The following is a 23,312-nucleotide window of genomic DNA, read 5'->3' on the forward strand; positions in this document are numbered from 1 at the left end:
TGCAATATTACAGTTACTGGAAGAAATCAAAGATGACACTGAATCTCCGACTCAGCGTTCACATTCCATTCCAGCAGTTGTTAAACTGCAGCAGTGGGAATATCGCAGTCTGCACTCAGCCGTGTCATAGCACAAGTACTCAAAGCTTTGCTACGGCGCAATTTACGGTATAGTGGGCGGAGAAAAGCGCTGATTACCTGATGAACTGCAGGTTTGGTAAATACGACGTAAACTGAAGTATCACAGCGTGCGCTTTCTGCGGGTTAGTGGAAGGCATCCGACGGAACATTCGACGGCGCCGGATGTGAGGCAGTTATCCTGAAAATATACTGTCGTTGATCCAGATTACTTACTGGTTGATCAGTGTGCTAGACACCTACATGAGAGCCATCACACTAAAAAGAAACAGCTGATGGTTCCTTTTCTTCTTCTTTGTATAGTTTCTTCTAAGTAGGAAGTTAGATTAGCAGATAGAAAGGAGAAGTGCCATCCTGTCCATTGAATAGTAGTTCCCTTGAAGGTCTACTGTGAGGTAGAGCTGGGCAATATATCGATATTATATCGATATCGTGACATGAGACTAGATATCGTCTTAGATTTTGGATATGGTAATATGGCATATGTGTTGTCTTTTCCTGGTTTTAAAGGCTGCATTACAGTAAAATTATGTCATTTTCTGAACTTACCAGACTGTTGTAACTGTTCTATTATTTGCCTTTACCCATTTAGTCCCACATTACTGATGCTTATTTATCAAAAATCTCATTATGTAAATATTTTGTGAAAGCATCAATAGTCAACACTACAATATCGTTGCGGTATCGATATCGAGGTATTTGGTCAAAAATATCGTGATAATTTATTTTCTCCATATCGCCCAGCCCTATCTGTGAGTATGATAACAGCTCCCTTGTTCGGTCTAAGACACATACTGTCTGGTAGGGGTGTGCAAAAAAAATCAGTTCATATTCATATTGCGATTCAAGCTCTACTAATTAAAAATCGATTCATAGAATTCCAAAAATCGATTCATATTTTTTTTTTTAAAAAAAGAAAAGAAAGAAAAGAAAATGGCGTGTATACTATTTTCCAGTCCTGAAATGAGTTTAGCTTGTCATTCGCATAGATGGCGCTGCGTCAAATTCACACTGACGCCTGGGCACTCTTGTTATAATCAAAAGAAGAACGAGTGCAGCAGAAGTAGTTTAGTCGGCGCAAACCTCACAGAATCATTCTATATGCAGGGTTTGCAAAGTGAAAGTTAAAGTGATGGTTCGGAGTAATTTCACCCTAGGCTGCTTTGCACATTGACCTCGAGCCAAACAACCCCCCCATAAGCTTTTTTCCCTTGTTATAACGTTGGTCGAGTTAGCGTTATCAGCTGGTTAGCTTAGTGCAGGCGCTAATGGATCCATGTTTATATCTCGTAAATTACCCCACTAATAATGCCCGGAATGATACCAAACTTCTACAGTAGTACAAATAGTTTCTGTACTAATAAATTAGAAAGTTTGTAACTACACCAGAAGTATATTTAAATAACACCTGCCTTATGGATGCTCCTCTCGGCTGCTACCGTGCTATCGGCGCTATCGCGCAGTACTTACATACTACTACTACATACTTCTGGTGTAGTTACAAACTTTCTAATGCCTGGTTTTATAAGTACAGAAACTATTTGTACTACTGTAGAAGTTTTGTATCATTCGGGGCATTATTAGTGGGGTAATTTACGAGATACAAACGTGGATCCATTAGCGCCTGCACTAAGCTAAGCAGCTGATAACGCTAACTCGACCAACGTTATAACAAGGGAAAAAAGCTTATGGGGGGGTTGTTTGGCTCGAGGTCAAGGTGCAAAGCGGCCTAGGGTGAAATTACTCCGAACCATCACTTTAAGTATTTTGAAAACTTGAGAACTCACATGGTACGCCATCACCCAGAGATTAACATTAAAGACGTGGACAAACAACAACAACCTAAAGTACCTTACATGCCAGTCAACCAACGCACTCTCTTTCAATGCTCTAAACTCCCACCCAACTCTGAAAAGCTCTTTTTATTTAACAGTTTTCTTTTATACTTGAATTAAATGTATTTGAAAGCTGGCCAAAGCTTGGCACTTTGCAGTTGCAAAAGTTTTTATTTTTGTATGAAGACATATAAAGTAATATCAAATTACATTTAATTTGTTGTGTTTCTTTTCTTGTTGTATAAATTATATGTTTACTGCAATCACATGGGGAAAAGTAACTACATTTACATACTGTGAATCGTTTTTTTTTAAATCGAGAATCGTTTTTGAATCGAATCTTGAGCCTAAAAATCGATTTATAGAATCGAATTGTGTATATAGTATATATATAATGTACATAGGCGCTGTATACGTTCCCAGGTTTAAGATCTTGGCTAGACGTGGCATTTAGTAGGTACGTATGTGGAGTAAATGATTTCTCTGTGTAAACAGCCAGTAAACATCTTCTCAGGGTTCCCTTCTTACAGGCCAACTGGTTCTTCTTAATGCAGGAGGAGGACACGATCCCTCACCAGCGCTATGTGCTTTGTTTTACCTCCCTGCTCTCCTTGCCTTGATTTTACTGTCCTCAGACTGCTGGTGGTGGTGTATTATCTGAGGCTGGGGAAAGCCAGCTGGATGCTGTTCTGTCCAGCAGCAGTGAAAGAGAAAGTCAAAAGGGGTTGTAAACTCATGACACTGCTTACTGTGGCGATGCATTTTATCACTACAAGATGGAAGCATTGCGGCTGACTTTTCACTCACAAAGGACAAGATATACGCACAGTTGTCTGTGTGTATGTCTTCTCCTTTTTTTGCTTTGCTTTTCTCTTTTTATGGCACGTAGCATCTGTTGTAGACTGCGACTCACAGTTGCTATGTGAGGGACAAACATGAACCACTGCCTTACACACACTGCACTCTAGGACAGTGATATTAGCAACTGGAGGAAATGAGGTTTCTATTGACAGTGGTGCGAAGTTCACATTGTTTCTATTGAGCTTCAAGCCTGTGTCTCCTGCTCTCTCCCAAATAAATATATATATGGAGCGATTATTAGCGAGAGCTGGATAGCTGCATGCAAATTCACCCCTCTCTAGTTTTTGAGCAATATAATAAAACAAATTTACAATCTTAACATTTTCAGAGGAAATGCAGTCTGATTTATTTATCAACATAATGCAGCCCTTACCTTATCACCACTGCTCCTGCCTTTACTCTCGTACTGTGGTGTCTACAGACTATATGATGTGATTACCAGGACTTCTTGCAGCTCCAAAGAGCTCTAATTGTTTAAAGAGGTATCTAGATTGTGTATTTTGACAGATCCTTTCTGGCATCTTTTTTTCAGACTTGGTAGTGTACATACAACATGGTCCCTCACTCAGCAGACATATTGATATTAGATAGAGAGAGGATAGATTGTCCATATTGCATGCATTAGTGTCACCACACATGCTCAGAGATTGTTGCCAAATTGATCATCCTTCAATTTATTCATCCCTCAATACAGTTATGGATTGTATACACACAGTAGGTCACAAGTCCACTTCTCTTTGGTTTGTGTGCCTGCTGTCTCCTTTTATTACCGTAACCTTGGCTGTGTGGCTATCTTCTATCTTGTTCGTTAGTTTAGCTGTGGGAGAATTAAGTGTTTGTGTAGTTTGTGGCTGTATAGAAGTTCATTCCATGATGACGTTGTATTGTTTAGTAAATGGCTACAAAGCAACTGCTCTCATTATCAGCGTGGCTCATCATTTTGGCTGCTTTCTATAAATGTTCTGGCCAAACTGAGCCAGGACCCTGGGGTAAATGGAGATGGGACTTTCTGGGTTGTGAAAATTCCGGAGTTCAGGTATGAATAAGCATGTGCTCATTGAGGGATCCGGGTATTTTTTGTCTCACTCTTCACAATATTCCAAGTGAGCCACATGTAGTGCCTGATTACATTATGCCTTTTTCAGAAGTTATAGCCACGTTCCTTTTCAGATCAGTTTAGCCATATTTTCTGTTGTAAATGTCCATTTAAATATTGTAATGTTATAATAAGATATTTTCTGTTAATTTCAAAGTGTGCCACCAAACCTTTGGTAAAATATTTGTCTTTTTTTCTCCCTGTCCCCTCCTTCCATTTGCCTCTAAGGAGTGGAGCTGCCAACCTCACTGCTCCATTACATCCCAGTGGGATCACCGATGACCTTTGTTGCTGCCCTCACCAGCTCCTGTTTTCCCCCTGCTCTTCCTCTTTATTCCTCTCCTCCCCTTTCTTAAACTCTCCTCCCTTCCTCCTCTGTGTCTCCCAGCCCCTGGCTTATTACTCAAACCCACTGAAGGGAGCAACACAGTAGCTGGCAAAGGATGAAGCGGGTCTGCTTGCCAACACCAGACAGAGGATAGAAGATACAAAAGAACTAGTGAAGGGGATAGAGACCGAGTGAGACCGAGAGGACGACTAGGGAAGAGAGCTACAACGAAACTGTGCAAGAAGCAATAACAACATTCAAGATGCCACGCCGAAGGAAAAGTTTCACCTGAGCGTCATGAGCTAGCAAGGGGCCCCTGACAGATCTAGAACTGTGGACTTTTTGTTAACAAACTTCTGACACACACACACACACACACACACACACACACACACACACACATACACACATACACAAAAGTTGTGGAGACACCCTCCTGCTCTCGGGGGCTCCTTGTTAACACCTGATATGCCTCTGTAAGAAGTGTGAGCCATGCCAGCCAAGGGGAAGTACCTGTTGAACGACCACGAGCTGAAAAATGAGGCGCTATACCGCAAATTCTCTTGCATCAGCCAGTATCAGCCACTGGTGCTCCTGCTGGGCCTCTCCATGCTCTCCTGTGGAATCCTCCTCATCCTCTTCTTTGCCCTTCAGCTGGTGAGTCTTTACATCCATATTATGCTTGTTAAAAACTGAAAGAAATGTTGCTCTGTTTGCAGATTTGCCATTGGTCGTGGAGATGGTTCAATATCATAGAGTATTTTAGGTTATTGATCATATTCATATGTTTGAGTGCCTCTATTTTAATAGTGTTTTTTGCCCACGAGCCACTGTATTTCATAATTAATGGAATGTTTCCTTTACTGTGCAAAGAGCTTATTTAACTGTAACACAAAACTTGTGAATCAGACTGAATTTTGTAAAACAATACCCCATTAATCAGCAGTCATTGCGGCAGTGGAGGGGTTGGCATTGATCAGTTGTTCTTGTGAACTCCTGCACATACATTATGATTACTTTCTACAAAGATACATTAAACATTACTAATTGCACCTTTTAAATTGGGCAAATTTGATCTAGAGTTTATCTAGAGTTTATCAGGGTATTTCCCACTTTGCTCTGACCACTTCAATATAACCGATTGATGTAGAGGGCTCAACATGCAACGCTATGCAGTGACAGATTTTTCTGACCTTGATATGCACTTTTCCTGTTTTAGTATTGTTGTGCCCTTGTAGTACATATGGTGCAAGGAATGCGAGGAAGCATCCAGTCAGCACATGGTCACTTATATGTAACAGTAATACGCAGTAATTCAAGAACAGTGCAGGGTACTGTGAATATACACTTTTTCCAACCAGTCTGACTTGCCTGGTTACAGTAAATTCAGAATGCAAGTAACTTCACTGGTGTAATTCCATCTTAGAACAAGGCAGGTGCCTCTGATGTCAACACAATGCTTCTTATTGTGGAGTTTAATACAGGTTGGCTCTAATGCACAGTACTAGTAACACAATTAGCTTTGGGCGGTGCTTTAGGACTAAACATCAGAGGCTGCATCCTAATCAATGCTAAAATGGTGCAATAAATGTTTCAGTAACTTATAAATTGACTTACAATGCAGGGTTTCCCCCAGTGTATTGCAAGCCTGGTGGCCCACCAGGCCTAAGTTGCCCCCCCCCCACACACAAGGCCTAAGCCACTGGGAATTATTTTGTATTGTATTTTTTAGAAGATCAAGCATTCAATCAATCGATCAATTTATTATTTGTCCCAGAGGACAATTTTTGTAGCAGCAGGCATAAAGCATAAAAACATAATGTATAAAACGCACATAAATACACAACTGATCACAGTATAGCTTACAGTAGGTAAAATGATCGTCAACAAAGACATATCATTCCCTATCGTCAACAACAACAAACTACAAGTACAGTACAGTGTGACCTGTTGTCATCCTACCATCAGTTTTTTACAGTTACAGTAGGGCGGCTCGTTTGGAAACTAAGACATAGTCATATTTGCAAATCTCCAGTTATCTTTTAGCGTAGGGATGCAGCGATTAACCGATTTCACTATTAACCGCGCTTTAAAACGTCACGGTAAATTAATCGTAAAGGCTCCTCTACACCAAGTGTTAACTGACTGCTTGTTATGTGTAGCAGTGTGTGCAGTTCTTATTAAACCTCCTTGACAACATAAACACCAGCGCTGGTGATGATTACAGTGTAACCCAGAACATAGTTACATTAAGCAGTGAATCTCAGTTTTCTTCCTCATGGTATGTTGTACAAATGTCTCCTAACTGAGGTCTATAGGCCTTTTTCACAGCAGAAATGTTAATGTATCATAGCAGGACATACGTAGGTGTAACAAATAACATTAGATGGCCTCTGATCCATGATGTAGACCTTAAGTCATTCTAGTGAGCCATCGTGCACAAGACCAGGACCCTGGAACTGCCTCGTCTAAATTAAAATGCACCTATGATGTTCTTCCTACTATGACATGTCAAAATAGAGATATATTTCTGATCAGTTTTTGTCACAGTGATGTACAGCTTATATTGTGTGAATTTTTTTTTCACTTTATTAGATACAACTGCATAGTCTAATTCAATCAAATACAACTGTCTACTCTTATAATGCCAGGGCTGAACTATCCTCTGTTCCACTAGCTTTTTAACTCTCTGTGTGCATTCTCTCTTCAGCATTTCTTTCAATCTGTCTTTCTGAAAAAATTAAGCATGCTCCTGGGTCTTCATACTCAAGTCTAAGACATCCAATACAGAAGTTTATATTAGAATTGAAACCTTTGTGATTTAAAAAAAGTTAAACGATTGTAATCACAATAAAAACTACTAAGAGTGGCAATGTGGGTACTTGGCAGGAACTTGGTTTCATTCAGGTTCATACAACTCCCCAATGTTGGACTATAAAGTACTTTTTCAACTTTCTCGTTACAGCCCCTTGACTCGCTCATAGACTCGCCTCTTCTGACGAGCCATGACGTTAAGACTGTGAACGTCTAGGACTTATGGGAAAACTGTGTTCGTTGAAGACTGCTAAAAACCATAAATATTGAATAAATCGACATTGGATAACTAATGTCCTTATCTTAACATATGAAGCGAGCCACACAACCTACTGTTGAGGCTCTGTTTGTGTCAATGGGATTTTGAACAAGGTTTTCTTACTTCTGCAACAGAACCAATAAGCGTCGGTTTCACTTCTGCTTTCTATAGAGGTGTTAATTGAACTATATGTTTCAGCATTAAGGTCATAGTTAGTGATTGTGTTGTACTGGGCTGCATTATATTGAGAGGTGTTACTAGTAATTAGGGGTGTAAGAAAAAATCATTTTTTTACATTAAAAAAATATTCATGTAAGCCCGTGGTTCACGTTTATGTTGTGTTTAAACCCTTTACGGCTAGATGGCTATGCTGAGACACACCACTAGTGTCCTTGCCTAACAGTGCCTAGCAGTGCCTGACTTTTTGCTAGAAGCTAACAATGTAGCTATGGCTGAACTTTGGCCTACTTTAGCATATAAACATTTGCTGAACCTGTGAACCACAATCCCAAACTGGCAGTTTGATTTTCTGTGTAGTGAATTGTTACCTAAAGTAAACTTCTTTGACTTTTATGAACATCATGTCATTTTTTAAATATTAGTTTTTCTAAAATTCTTACTTATAAAATCCCAATATATCGCCTTACGCACAGTATTGAAATATATTTGCAATATATTGTATCGTGAGACCTATCGTATCGCCAGATTCTTGCCAATACACAGCCCTACTAGTAATGTTCTTATTCATTAAGAAAACGTATGGAAACCAAAAATTAATAATATTTTTATTTTTTTATTTTTTAGATTTACAGCTCTATAGCATTTTTCTATTGCTTTGATGGTGCACAGATGATTCATTAGTTGGATAGTGGGGGGACTAATGTGGCACATTAGGACAGCAGCAGTAGCCTAATGTTTAGAGAAGTAGGATGTGACTGGATGGTCACTTTGAATCTCTGTTAGCTGTGAAAATGTGACAAATAAAAAAAAATCTTTTTCTCTCCCTCAAATTACTTAAATAAAGCACTTAACTCCCCTTCACTTCCAGTGTAGCTGCCCAGAAGTGTGAATGAGTGATTGTGTAACTGTTTGGATGTGAAGGAGGGCATCGCTGAAATAGACACAAAAATACAGGATGCATTTTTCAGTTGCTTTCCCTAGATTAGAAAAGGCTGCATGTTAGAAATGCATTAATTAAACAACATCAGGGGACATGCTTGATAATGCTGATGATACTTCTCCGTCAGGAAATTGTCTTGCCTTTGTCCACAGAGAGGGTCAGGGGTCAGGGTGAACTACAGAACAGTAGCCCTGGAGCTAATGGTAGCACTCAAAAATACTTCAACAGAAGATATGCCTGCTGACACGGGGTCTATTTACTGAAGCACCATCTCCCTGCTGAATATGCACTACCCTGCTGCGCTAGAAAATCCAAATCTTTGTTTGTTTGAAAACTGAATAGAAGAAAATGAACCAAGAGAGGACAAAGACATACAATTGTGGTGAAACAATGGAGCTGTCAAAGTGTAAAGAATGTAATTGCGGTTCTGACTGTGACAGGAAAAGGCAGGTATTCATTGACTTGGCATGTGGTTGATTTTGGCATGAGGTAGTATAGCAGTCAGTCAGTCCGGTGGTTCAAATAGTGAACTGAAATCTTTTGTCACCGGAGATTAAATTACTTTCCTCTGTTGGAAAAAAACATCTTAACCTTCCCTCCATTGTGTTGCTGCTGACTCTGGCACACTCCCTTTCTCTCATCTCTTACACAGTCCTTTGAAATGGCCCCATCCCTGTCTCTTGCTCGCGCGCGCGCGCACACACACACACACACACACACACACACACACACACACACACACACACACACACACACACACACACACACACACACACACACACACACAAACACAAACACACCATGAATTACTCTTAGATTGTTAATTGTAGCATTAAATATGCAAAATTCACTTACTCACCCCATCATCTATCCCTGGACATACCATCACTCACCCCTATTCCTTTTCTCCTCTTTCTTCTTCAATTTCTTCCCGCACACACAGTTGCCGGGGGTACAGAAGAGTTAAGAGAAAATGCTGGGATGGAGCTTGTGTAACACTGTTGTTGAATGCAAAGGAGGGGGCAGGGTGCCTGTTAGGGGGTGGTTACCGGTGTCAAAAAGTCACAGTTAACTTATATAACTCCTCTCCAGTCGACATCAGATGAAGAGCAATGCTGAGAGGAAAACTGCGCATGTTCCGAGTGCCACTCGTTGCTCTAGTCTTAGGCCCTGATTGGATGGAGAGATGATATTAAGCAGCCTGTTGTTTGGGTTCTTAAAATTGTTTCCAAATACATTGGGTCTATGTGGTTCCAAGAGGATGTTTGTGAAGTGCATGTTCCATTATAAAACGTCCGTGGCCTCCATACATGGCTCTTATTTAGTCATTTCACACCTTTTCAGCCACTGCGACTCTGACCCCTGCCTTTTGTTGTCTGTAACGGCCTAAAATCGCGATGATGGTGGTGATGATCGTGGTTTTAGCTCCTCTTCATATAGAATGATTGTTCTTTTTCCGCCTACCAAAAGGTTTTTGTCAAGACTCGCAGCTACATAGCGAGTAGAAAGTGCTTTAGTTGAGATCTGGCCTTTTCCAATGCTGCCATGGTAACCAGAAAGCTCTACATACAATGAAGAGATGGCCTTCTCTGAGCAGAGGTCTATTAACACTGACTTTTTTCGCCTGTCTCACTCTTGAGCTCTCTTTTAACCCCTTGTTTTCTCTCGTGCCCTCCATCCGACACCCACTCTCTCTCCCACTTACACCAAGACTCACGTGTGTACGCTTGGACAAACATACTATAGTTGTTGCTTTCATGCATGCATTTACAATCACAACACACACACACACACACACATACACACAGACAGATATTCACTCAAACATATATGCAAACATACTTCCACGCACACACATGCGCTCAAATGAATATGATCTTTTTTCCCTCGTCCTTGCTTTTCACTGTACAGTAACTCAATCAGGAAGAAGGTGGCCTGGAGCAAATAGGATATGACGCAGAGACAGGTATTAAAAGAAAAACTCCTACATAAGCCTTGATGCTGATGAATATCAATGGCTCTCAGGAGCATCTTATACTCGTCTAAAACCTCAGGTTTAATCAGTCAGAAACACAAGCAATAAAAAAGCTTAGTATCAATAATGCTATTGCATTTTTTGATGATATAACTGTTATAAAATGTGCGTTTATTTTTCTCCTTCTCCCTGGGTGCAGAGAGCAGAGGACCATGTTGCCTTTGTGAGCGTGGTGAGCGGCAGCCTGTGTGTGTTTCTAGCCGTGTTCGTGCTGGTTTGTACAGAGATGCTCTCACAGCGATGGAGGCGTCTCCTCGGCCTGATTGTATGGGCCACACACCTCACCATGGGCCACACCTTCATCTTCAGCGGCCCCATCATCCTGCCTTGGGACCAGGTAACCTCACCTCCCAGCCGGAATCAAATTAAGGTTATATTTTTGTTGCAAGTGACTTTTATAATATGACCCTTCCACGCATTCTTGCAGGCATGGAAATCTTACATGACAAATTATAGTCTACACAGATGTGGAAGCTCCAGAACTATTTATAATTTGTTTTTTGATCTAAACTGTAAATCTTAAAAACTCAAGATTATAGTACAACACACACAGAGGAAGTGTGACTGCATGCTCTGCTCAGGATGCCAAATTACTTCTCTGTAGCTACATATTAAATAGTTGTTTACTGCTGTATTAATGTTCTGAGTACAGCCCCTTTAAATATTTCCCATCTGTATTATTTGGTTGACAGATCATTTACTATTATTTTCAACTTTTCTCATCTGTAAATCTATAATTCAGCACTGTCTTTGCTGATAATAGGTCTATAGTAATGTTATACTGTAGGTATTCCTTATACCTCGTATCCCAAAATACAGGCATACAACAATTTATCCCTCTTTATATCTTTCAAGTATTCCGCAAGTTTCGAGAGATGTGTGACCACACTTTTAAGGCACCAGATGACTTAAAATAAGTGACTGAAGACAGCATTTAGTAGAATTTGATTTAGTCATGGCATAACAGATGACTTCTTGAAATAATTAAACCTTTATGTTTCCAGGTGCCTTTCTTCCTCTTCATCATCTTCACAGTGTACACCATGCTGCCATTCCAGTTGTGGTACGCTGTGGTGCTGAGCGTCATCTCTTTACTGTCCCACATCATGGTTCTCACACTGCGCCTCACCATTTACGACGATAACCCCACCATTTACCTCGCCAACCAGGTAAAACCATTTGGATAAAAACTATGCCATTATGATGCAGAAATGTTTCTGTAATGCTAATGTATCAGTCTGCAGCTGTGTGTTGAAGACTTTAAGCCAGTATGGGTCATTTTTAAGGCCAACGTTATCTCTCCAATGAAGCTGAAGTTCAGTTGTTTTTGTGTAAATAGTCTTTATCATTAAGTTTAACCAAAAAATGACCATTACTTAGACATAATATAATGTTTGGCCAGGGTCAGAGACATAATGTTTTTTAAAGTAAAGCCACTAACAAAGTAAATGAGTAATTTCTCAAGTCCCACTCCAGCAGCGACACACAGGGGTTCAGATATATGCATGTGTTTCCATTTGAGCTCTAACATCTGCTACTGTGTCTGTTTCTGTAGATGCTGTCCAATGCAGTGGTGTTTCTGTGTGGCATTGTGGTGGGAGCCTTCCATAAGGTCCTGATGGAGAAAACCCTAAGGCAGACCTTTCAAGACACCTTGAGGTGCCTGAGCATGCGGATGAAGCTGGAGATAGAAAAAAGACAACAGGTTAGTGTAATACATTGCCAATCAAAGACTAGTTTATAACGAGTCACACAAGGAATAGCTACACTCTGTCTGAAGAAATGGCCAATAAATATGAAAGCACTTATGTTACCAAAGCCTTTCAAAGTTTGGCTCACTATATTAGTGTAGGTATCTTAGAAATAATACATATTCAATAAATCCATGTTAAAGAAAATGGTAAGCAAGGTAAAGCACCATGACCAACACACGAATTAAAGGTATAATATATATAGTTATTTTTGTCGGTTGGTGTTGTTAAACTCAGCGTTTAAAGTTGTAAACGCTGAGCTGCTCAGCGAGAGAGCGAGAGAGTGAGAGAGAGAGAGAGACTTTAGTGAGAACAAAGCTGTGAGTGATCAGAGGAATAAAACGCTATTTTCTGATTGTTTCACAGCAGTTACACACCCACAACTCCACAGCAAGGTTCTCTCTGGGTGCCTTGTGCGTCTGTATCAGACTCTAAGGGTCGTGACAAAGTGGTGGGATTGGGAATGAGAATGGGCTGTACACCCTGCATGCTGTGATTGGCTGGATGTTTACGCACCCACAGGGGGGGCCAAAGGCTCTTTGCTGATGCCCATGAATTTCCCGCACACTGCAAAATAAGAAGAAAAGAGAAAATACAAGCAGGGGGCAGGATCTGCAGATATGGACACCGCCACACACTTCTAGTGGGTCATGAATGATGATTGAGAGGGATTACTTTTTTTATTTTTTAAGATTATTTTTTGGGCTTTTCCGCCTTTATTTGATAGGACAGCTAGGTGAGAAACGGGAGAGAGAGAGGGAAGACATTCAGGCCACAAGGGATTACTTTTTTATTAGTCTATACATAGTTTTTTTTGAAAATCCTACATATTATAACTTTTAAAAAAACAAAAGGTACAATTACACTAGGCCTGCACGAAATATGAATCACAATTTTTTAGCTTAGTATTGATATCACGATTCTCTGCCATGATTTTTTTCTCACGAAGTGTAATGTTTATTGCACAAAGGAACCATAACAAAACAAATTGGCAGTACCAAACAGATTTATTTTGGCACCTATAGCACATTGCGCATCACCACAAGCCTGTAAACATAGAGGCTTCAATGAATAAAGAAAATAAAGTACATACTGGCCAATTAAGTATAGTAGGCTGCCAAAAATAGTGATATATAACACATTGAACTAAATATGGCCCTGATCCAGGCTCTATCTGAACTCCTTGAACATGCTGCAGCTACAGCTTCAGTCTCTAGAGAAATGGTTTGTCAATTGCCAATTTAAGTACAGTATCAAAAACAGAATGATTTCTTAGTACACTCTTTAACTGCTTGCCTTTCATGTCTTCAGCTGTCCTATCAAAATAAAGGCCGAAAATGCCCCCCCCCCAAAAAAAAAAAAAAATTGAAGTCATTTAAAAATTAAATCGCGAACAGGGGTGAATCGAGATCGTGATTTTTATAACGATTAATCGTGCAGGCCTAAATTACACTAAACATATAAAAGAAAAGATATCAGAAAAAAAGAAGAAAAAAACAGGTAATGATGGTAAATAAAGAAAAACTAGTAGTATTTCTTTATTTATTTTTTTAAATAGGATCGTATAGCACCATTTCATTAGTGAGGAAAAGTGTACTTTATATTACAAAGCCAATTGTGCTGAGCATTTTAATACATTTAGATTTTTCTGCATCATCTGTATTTTAGTAACCTCACTCAATGGAAACAAACATTACAGACAAATTATGAAAATAGCTAGTCAGTAATTGTTATTGCCATACTATTGCTTAATCTCTAAGCTTTGCCTTTGGCTGGCCTCATGTTGACTTCCCCATGGATGTTTTCATTGCGACTAACAAATCCTTCTCAAATTAAAATTTGATGCATCTGTGTTGACTTCTTTTGAATTCAGAGGCATTTTTAAAACAATTTTCCCCTTTTTGTCATTTGTTATGACTGTTGCTTAGTGCAGGACATAAAACGTGCTGACAGGGAAACTGTTGTGTTGCCTAGCAGGACAGAAAGGAATGATATAATCGTTAACATTTAAACATCCTGTTGTATTTGAATTGGGGCTGAAAAGGGAGCCTGTTGCACAAAGTTAGCCAAAGAGAACGGGGACATAATAGCATGGTGGGGGAATATCCAGAACCATTCCAAATGGGGAACCAATGAGGAACTCATTGTGCTCCCACATTAATTTCAGCAGGAGTGAGCCCAGCATGTTCTTCTTGAAATGTTTCTTGGCAGGGTTCGAAGGACGTTAAAAATGTTATTTAAGCTGTGTGACGTTTAAGAGGATTCTCTAAAGGATTCTCTAAAACACTACTGTCCCCTCTACAACTACTGCTTTACCATAAATCAAAGTAAATGTATGTGACTGCATGTATTTAGTGAGGACACAGTTTTTTCCATATTTAAGATACTAGTGCAATGCCCACACATGCCTGTTTGAAACAGGTTAATAGCTTGGCCTCTGGTATTTGGCCCAAAACAGCTATATACGGTATTTATTATGATGATTAGATATGAAAAAAATTGAATTATGTTACTAAGTCATTGTACCCTGAAATAACTTACAAAAAGCCCCCAGAGCACTTAAAAAATGCAACTCAACTGTATACTACAGTAACCTGATAGAAATGTTACTGGTTACCACAATTAAAACATAATGTGTTATAATTCATTTAACTATCCAGTGTTAGAGTTGAAAGCTCCACCTTGAACAGATGTTAAGTAACTTTAATTGTGCTGAAAATGCCTCTCTTCTCTTTAAGTAAACATTTGAATGCAGGACTATTAATGTAGGGTATTAATAGTTTTACTATAAATAGTTAATAGTTTTACTTTAGAATGTAAATCTGCCCAACATATCCAAGTTGCGGCTACTCACGGTCAGAAGCACCGGTGAAATACACTTAGCGAAGGTATTCATTATATTGAACACATCCAAATTGAACCAACTTTGACGTGAAGCACAACCTTGGGTCCTTAGCAATACACCCGCCAAGTGTGAAGTAGATCGGATGAGCGGTTCTCGAGATATTTAGGTTTAAAACTCTGGTTGTATTGTAGTTTGTACGGGCAGAAAAGGAGACCTTTGGAAACAATGACGCAGACACCCACTTCAGTCATATTGGTTAGGTAGGCTTACATACCTTTCAGAAACAAGCAAATAAATCCCTGGTCTTACTTTTGCAATTGTTGTACTTTCTCTAAAGTATATTCTGTATTTCCAGCTTATACATCCATGATTTTCAACTGACTGCAGAGTAATGTTGTAATGTTATCTGCTTCCTGTTTACACCGGCACCCACGTGCCCAGTGTATGCCAATGGTCATTTGAAATGCGTTTTCAGACGTGTTGGTATAGACGGAGATCATTTCTGATACAGAGCCTTAACACTTGTGCGTACAGAGAATGTTTTTGTTTCAAAACTACGTAAAACAATTAAAACGTAGTAGTGTGGGAAACTAAAAAGGTAATTTGAACCTTGTAAGAGGTCAGCCAGAGTGAGGTTGCAGCAGAGCACAAACACACACACACACACACACACACACACACACACATTCCTTGCCTTATGTGAGTATCCCTCTTGACCTCTCTCACAGCCTGATTTAAAACGTTATTAAATTTTGATTATTTCATTTGGGTTTTTAATTTTGTTTATTTTAGTTCTTTTAAAAATGAATCAAAAATGACAAGCTGGATTGCTTTGAGTCAAAACACATTCACCTCTTTGCTATAACACTCCAAATTAATTGTATTCTTTTGAGATGTCTGTACAACCTGAAGAGTGTCCAGAAACACTCCAGGGAAATTAAAGGCTTGTGAAAGCCACATAGACAATTCTGACATGTTAAGGCAAATCTTCCCCCAGTCTAATGTAAAAAATGTAAAAGGTAATCTGAACTCTTGCTGTAATGTAAGGCACTGTGTCAGACCCAGTGGTGGCTGGTGGAATTAATTTCAGCAGGTTCTACGCCAAAAAATGAAGCAGACATTTTGCTGATATTTTTACGAACCAATTGTTTACCAAACGATCAATTGCATTTTTTAGCTCTGTCACTGGTTTTCTGGTCAATTGCAACGTTACGCTGATCCAGTCCAAGTTTATTCGATAGTGAGATTTGACAGTCTGGCTCTATGTTGTGGTTGCCTCAACTCTAGTCTCAGTTTATGTTCACACGTAGGCTGCCAATCACCCATCAAAACAGCTCTATTGGCTACCAAAAGAGAGCAGAAGGATCCGTGAATAGAGCTAAATGCAGAAGATTCTTCAGAAGCTATTTCTACTACAATGTTATTAGAAGACAGGACAGTGACCTGGAGTATACAGCCAAATGAACACTGGAATGGCTTCAAAACAAGAATGTGAATGTCCTCAGGTGGCCTGGCTGAAAAATTACAAAATCCAAGATTTTATTAGCTTAAGTACCTATTTAGGACTCACAGGGTTGTATGCTTGAATACCGATCTAAATGAAAAATTAATATTTCATTTTCAAGCACAGTTTCATTACAAATGATTAACTTTTGTCAGACATCTCACACACACACACACACACACACACACACACACACACGTACATACACACACACACACACACTTTGCTTTGGTCTCATACCTTACAATTTCTCATTTTTCTTATGCATTCATCTCTATTTACATCCACTCGTTTGTTTTAAAGGACTGTGCAGTGACTGTATTATGTAAAACCCATTCTGTAGATTGATTTAACAAGCAACAACTTGACTCAGTAAGTGAAGTCAGGTGATCTAACCTGACACCCATCTGGTGTTTTAAAGAGGGATTAGTCATTTCTTGAGAAGTTGCCTCTTCAGATTCCTGTCTTAATCAAGCCATTGAACTTTGAACACTTCTCAGGCCTCTGATGGCTGTGGCAGACTGACTCCAATGTAATTTCTTACTAATTAATGCATTTTGCCATATTCTATATATATATATATATATATAAATAAAAGGGCTGTCAAAATAACGCGTTAATTTCGATTAATTAATCTGAGAAAAAATAACGCTATTCCATATTGACGTTTGACCCGGAGCCGTTCTAGCCACCATTCAACTGTAAAATGAAGGAGGGAGACGAGAATGTGCTGTCTGGATCATTAATTGGAACATTTACTTGTAAAAATCTTCTTCCTGCCAACCCTGGCTAACGAAATCTGGTGCCACTGATATGTCTGCACTTCTCTCTGATGCTCTGAAACAGACGATAGGCAACACAAACACCGCTGCACGTGACGCTAGTTAACACTATACTCGACAGCAGGTAACGTTAGCCTAACGCTAGCTAGTTAACACTATACTCAACAGCAGCTAACGTTAGCCTACCGCTAGCTAGTAGCTGGATTAAAAACGGTTAAAATGCTGACAGCTAACGCTAAACTACGACGGAGCATTAGGGCCACATCAAAGAAAAAAAAAAAGGAGGAAGATATTTTATTTATTTTGCATTTCGAGAATAAAGTCGAAATGTCGAGAATGAAGTCAACATGACGAGAATAAAGTTGAAATACTTTTTCGAGAATAAAGTTGAAATACTTTTTCGAGAATAAAGTCGAATGTCGAGAATAAAGTCAACATGTCGAGAAAAAACTTGATATTTCAAGAATCAAGTCGGACTTTTGAGAATAAACCAAACTACTAGCTATATTACCTATAGTATTCTACAAAATGCATGAACTCTTTCTCTTTTAGCACATAAGCACAGTATGATGATGAGTATTAGGAATTTGAAGAGATTGTGCCGAAAATTGCGTCTGTTCAGAAGGAGAAACCACACAAACTTGAAAGAGGTGGCCAACTGAAATAGCTTGTAATGGACAGATGCGAGGGTATCGATGGTTACACCTACGCATATGTTGTATCACAAGACACAATAAGACAATTGATTTGTCTGATCCTGATGGAGTGGAGCTCAGGCGAGCGCGGCACTCCAAGGACGTAACCCATATCTATGATGTTTCCTACATGGCAGCTGGCATGGCGGACAGTCGCTCTATTAAGTGATAAAGAAGTTGAATTTATTCTCGACATTTCAACTTTATTCTCGAAAAAGTATTTCAACTTTATTCTCGTCATGTTGACTTTATTCTCGACATTTCGACTTTATTCTCGAAATGCAAAATAAATTTAAAAAAATATCTTCCTCCTTATTTTTTTTTCTTTGATGTGGCCCTAATACTAAACGGTGTAAAGTTAGACTGTGTTTTACTGTAGAGGATTCAACACCGGTATGTAACAATCTGCAGCTGCCGTGGAGAAACAACACAGACGGTGCGTTCAATGAAACTGGTAAACTACAGCCTCGTGGTGCATTTGAAGTTATTGTAAATGTACTGTTCCCATCTGGTGGTTGTTTTTGTCGTTCAACAGCAATTTACTAGTGAAATAAGTTATTGTTATTTTTATACATTATTATTAAATCATTTAATTTTGACCATATGGCCTTAGCAATAAACAAGCCGTTCTTTAATGTCACCGACTGTTCCGAACTGTATCGGTTCAGGCACCGTTAATTATGTATGCGATTAATTTCGATTAATTAATCACAGAGTATGTAATTAATTAGATTACATTTTTTAATCGATTGACAGCCCTAATATATATACTTTATTTTGTTTCTGTGCTCGACTTCCTGTCCCGCACAATCTGCCCTGTGCTGAATTGCTGCGGAGCTCCCCGGCATCCGTCAAAAATAGAAGCTCTGCGTATCTGCTCCGGAGGGCTGCGGATCACCGGAGCTGGGACAGAGTCGGAACGCAGCCATTCCACAGTCAGCGGAAATACACACATTGACTTTAATGAAAACCTAATGACTCCGCCGCCGTTCCGGAGCGGATCCGCAGACGTTCTGCTGTTGGTGGAAATTGGGGGTAAGGGTGTGGGGACTGCACTGAAGCACTAATAGGGTCACGACGAGGTAAAGTTTGGTGCGAGTACTGTGGTATACCTACAATAGGACCTTAACCCTAACCCGGTCCGGGTTTGGACAGATATTTAGAAATGATGTTCGGGTTTGGGTCGGGCTCGGTCACATCAGCGCGATAAGGCATTGAACATTTTAAATTTAAAAAAGCTTATTATGTAGATGCGCGCCTGTGTTAACGTGCGCGTGGTGCCCATGTGCTCATCTGTTGACATTTCCGAATGCCTTCCTACAGTTGCTTAATAAAAGCAGGCTCTCCACACAAACAAACGTACGTGTCATTAGTATGAGAAAAAAACAAGGTTTTAACTGTGTCGGGCTTGGACATAAATATCTTAATGCTTCTCGGGCTCGGGCCGGGTTCGGTTACCGCTCTGTCGGACGCGAGCCGGGCGAGGAACGAAAAATGCGACCCTACAATAGTGACATAGAAGAAGGTGTGTGTGTGTGTGTGTGTGTGTGTGTGTGTGTGTTTTGTGTGTTTTGTGTGGCTGTTCCCAGGTCGACATTTTTTTCTCATCACTCATTGAGTGTGACAGTCAAATAAGCCTGGCTTATTAACTCATTTTTGTGTGTTTGCAGGAGAACCTGCTGCAGTCTGTGCTACCAGTCTACATTTCCATGAAGATGAAGCTTGCGATCATGGAACGCCTGCAAGACTGTAAAGACAAAGAAGAACAACAGCGACTGGTCAAAGATAACAACTTCCACAGTCTTTATGTCAAGAGGCACGAGAACGTCAGGTACAGTCACAAACCACCTTTGAAATACATGGAAAGCCATACATTTCTGGATTTATTGATCATTAAATAGCCCTTTATAAAGGATCACCTTCATGGAACCCTGATTTTACTGGTTAAACCATGCACTTAGGGGATGGTCAAAATGCCTGAGCAGCCATCTACAAATTTTGAAGACATGCAGATAAGATTTTGAAAGTGACAAATGTCTGTGGCCTGAACCTGCACTGCTTACAATTTGTAACAGGAGACAGGTTCCCAATTGCTAAAACTTGTGAAAAGGTAACTTAAGATGAATTATGACTCGTAACCACTATGACAGACCTGTGTAAAAAGCGATACCTTAAACAGCAACAAAGGAGAAAAATTAGTCTTGCTTTTTGAACTTTTAGTTTTTTAAGCTGGCTATACTTATACATCTACATATCCCAAAAATAAAAATGAAGTTCTTTAACCAGACTGATTTCATTTCCCTATCTGCCTACTTCTTCGTCTGTATTTGCAATTTAAATTTTTTTTTTGTCGTTTTCAGGGAAACTTATATGTATGCTTTTTCTATGCACATCACTTCATCAAATATAGATTGGGCACAAAGGCAAAAACTGTGCACACACAAAGCAGATTTCTCTGACCACTCAGGAGATTAGTATATGTCTGTTTGTTTTCAGAGCAGTGACCCAGTTACAGCTCTTTGTTTTACGAGGGTTTCATTAATTTAGCAAGTGCTGACAGATATTTGGTCAGCTTAAACTGAATGGCAGATGGCTCACCAGCTGATTTTTTTTTTTTTTGAGTTAAATGTAGGCAAGACACAGCCTTTGCTTTACCTCAATAAGGGAATTGCATTATGGTGTTTCTTAAGAAGAAAATGAATACATTGGAAGAAAGCTTAGTTGTGGCTTCTTTAGCTTCTTTTCGTTTTTGTCTTTGATTTTAAAGAGCAATTTCAGCTCTGATCAGTTTAATTGAAAAATGTAATTCTGGCATAAAATTAAACTGAAATGGCAACGCAGATAGCAAAACATACAGAAAATGACTGGGCTGTTAATATCCACTTAGGCAATCTTGTCTTTCAAAAGATTTAGACACTAAACCTTTTTGGTCTTTGCTAATCAAGAGGTCATTGTGAAGGCATCAGTCCTGTTTGCTGCCATGTTCATTTAGTAAGAAGGTGTTGAATGATAGGCTATCTGCAACCTTGACCCATCCCTATAATTACCTCAGTCAGACCAGTCATTAAATGTCTGTCTCATGAAGCACCTGGCCATTTTCAGTCAGGCAATGGAACAGGTGCACGGTCTGGGTCCCTCTGTTGGTCACCAGACGGGCAGTTGTACTCAGTCCAGGTTGCAACGGCAACCTTTAACCAAGCCTGGGCTGTACTCAGGCCAGCCTGTCATGTAGTGCTCTCTCTCTACACACAGATCAATGAATATTCATGGTGGTTTGTGAACAGGTTGAGTTTTGAATAGTTATGTATGTGTTATGTATTTGAAAGGATGTGAACCCCATCTCAAAGTAAAATTAAATATATCCCATAATGCTGTAATTTACATGCACAGTATTCATCACACTTGCTGACATGTACTGTAGCTCACTGAGATGAGCATGGTGTTCACTGAGGCTTGCATTGTAACGGTTAGAATGTCAGTTCCCACTGTGGCCAGACATGCTGAGACAGGGAGGCAGGTCAGATGCTCTATGTAGGTTGGGCTTTTGCCAAACTTCCAGCTGGTGGTGTCGGGGGTCTTTCAGAGGTCAGATGAGATATCATTGTCCCTCTGTGGTCCGCTGTCTGGCAGCTTTAATGATGCAGAGACTATGATTCAGCATTGAACCAGACAGGCTTTTTTTGTTCAGTCACTGATCAGGTCTTCTAGAGGTTAATGGGAGGATGGTCAAGAGCTGTTTTTGCCTGAAATCCTACATCCCAATTCAGGAGCCGTAATGGTCATAATGAGTCATAATGGGCTGACAACGATGTGCAGAGAAAATCTGTCCCAAATTTGGAGGACACAAATGGTGTAAGCTTCATGGTCCCGATGATATGCTTCAATGCTTGTCACACTGGTTGACTGCTTACAGTGCATTCAGGTGGGCCATATCAGTTTGTAAAGTTGATTGACAGATTGGAAAAGCCAGGGATGATCTCCTAATAATAGTTTTTGTTAACAGCCTGGACATGCAACCACACAGCATGACAGAAGTTACATGGATATATTACCATTGCTCACCAGTATCCATTGTGTTTTAAGTGCAACGCAAACCTGAAAGCACCATTTTGGTCTCCGTGAGGTCTCTTTTTGGGTTAGGGTTAGTTGTAGCAAATCGTTAAAGTAGTATTTCATTTTAGTGTGTGGATATATAAAATAGTTCAGTAAGTAAAATAGATTTATTCTTCATTGCATATTTTACATGTCGGAGCAGACATTGTTTCTGTTTATGTGAGTGTATTTGTGTCAACTCTCATTGTATTATTTCTTTCTTTCAGTATTCTATATGCTGACATCGTTGGCTTCACCCGATTAGCCAGTGACTGTTCTCCCAAAGAGCTTGTCATTATGCTCAATGAATTGTTTGGAAAATTTGACCAAATTGCCAAGGTGAGTCATCATTTAGAATTATGTTACATGACCTCTACGCTTAATTAGCAGTTGACTGTTTACCTCTTTAAGAAATGTTTGCAGTAATAATGTAAATATTAGAGTAGTGAGGCTACTGACAGGAGGATTTCTGCTAAACCTCATACTGGCTGGGAAAATCTGAGCTGGGCAGTTGAACAGGGAAACATTCTCTTCTTATCAAGTCACAACCAAGGCACTTAGACTGCAGTAGTACAAGACTGCCGTTTTATTGATGGGCTCCCATGTCCTGTCTCTGCTTACCCACATTTTATGCAACCAGACAACTTTTAAATATTTGCTTGGTTGCACAAAACTGTATTATTTTGGTTTCTCTTCACCTCATTCCCATTTCTGTATAGGAAAACGAATGCATGAGAATCAAGATTCTTGGAGATTGCTACTACTGTGTGTCAGGGCTGCCAGTCTCTCTGCCTAAACATGCCAAGAACTGCGTCAAAATGGGCCTGGACATGTGTGAAGCCATCAAGTGAGTTTGTGCCAAGTATCAACCTCAACCCTGACTGAAATATATAGCGCTTCTCGATTTAACTCCTAACAACAGAAAATAAGAGATGTGATAAGCACACTTAGTTTCAAGATGAATTATGTAAATTAAGTGTGTAAAAGCTATTTGTGGAACCTCTCAGAGAATTGTGTGGTGTAGTTGTAATGGTGAACTGTAGGGTGAGTCATTCTTTGTCATGGCTTGAGTTTAGGGAAACAGTTTGGGTTACTGAAAAATCTTGTACAGTAATGCCTAGAATTGCACATGTTGGAAATGACATGCCATTTTAGAGT

At 39.7% G+C, this 23,312-nt stretch overlaps 1 protein-coding gene and 1 long non-coding RNA gene across 6 annotated transcripts in view; one reads left to right on the top strand and one right to left on the bottom strand.

Annotated features, from left to right (window-relative positions):
• adcy7 (adenylate cyclase 7) overlaps positions 1 to 23,312 on the top strand; it is a 71,076-nt gene that overhangs the window by 25,620 nt on the left and 22,144 nt on the right. For 3 of the 5 annotated variants that reach the window (XM_031281568.2, XM_031281569.2, XM_031281570.2), the window contains exons 1-7: positions 4,750 to 4,914; positions 10,625 to 10,822; positions 11,490 to 11,654; positions 12,041 to 12,190; positions 19,733 to 19,893; positions 22,382 to 22,493; positions 22,874 to 23,001. In XM_031281568.2, the coding sequence (XP_031137428.1) occupies positions 4,750 to 4,914; positions 10,625 to 10,822; positions 11,490 to 11,654; positions 12,041 to 12,190; positions 19,733 to 19,893; positions 22,382 to 22,493; positions 22,874 to 23,001 (1,079 nt within the window). Of the gene's footprint in view, positions 1 to 4,157; positions 4,915 to 10,624; positions 10,823 to 11,489; positions 11,655 to 12,040; positions 12,191 to 19,732; positions 19,894 to 22,381; positions 22,494 to 22,873; positions 23,002 to 23,312 lie in introns of those variants that run through there. The other 2 variants (XM_031281566.2, XM_035999272.1) reach the window with 2 other exon arrangements.
• On the bottom strand, positions 1,133 to 23,167 carry LOC116037620. The gene is made up of 4 exons (XR_004101903.2): positions 23,155 to 23,167; positions 22,152 to 22,157; positions 5,713 to 5,716; positions 1,133 to 1,220 (listed from the first exon to the last, which is right to left on the bottom strand). It is a non-coding gene; the product is annotated as an uncharacterized LOC116037620 (long non-coding RNA).

The sequence above is a fragment of the Sander lucioperca genome, chromosome 3 (assembly GCF_008315115.2).
Source record: "Sander lucioperca isolate FBNREF2018 chromosome 3, SLUC_FBN_1.2, whole genome shotgun sequence".
In the NCBI taxonomy this organism is placed as follows: Eukaryota; Metazoa; Chordata; class Actinopteri; order Perciformes; family Percidae; genus Sander; species Sander lucioperca.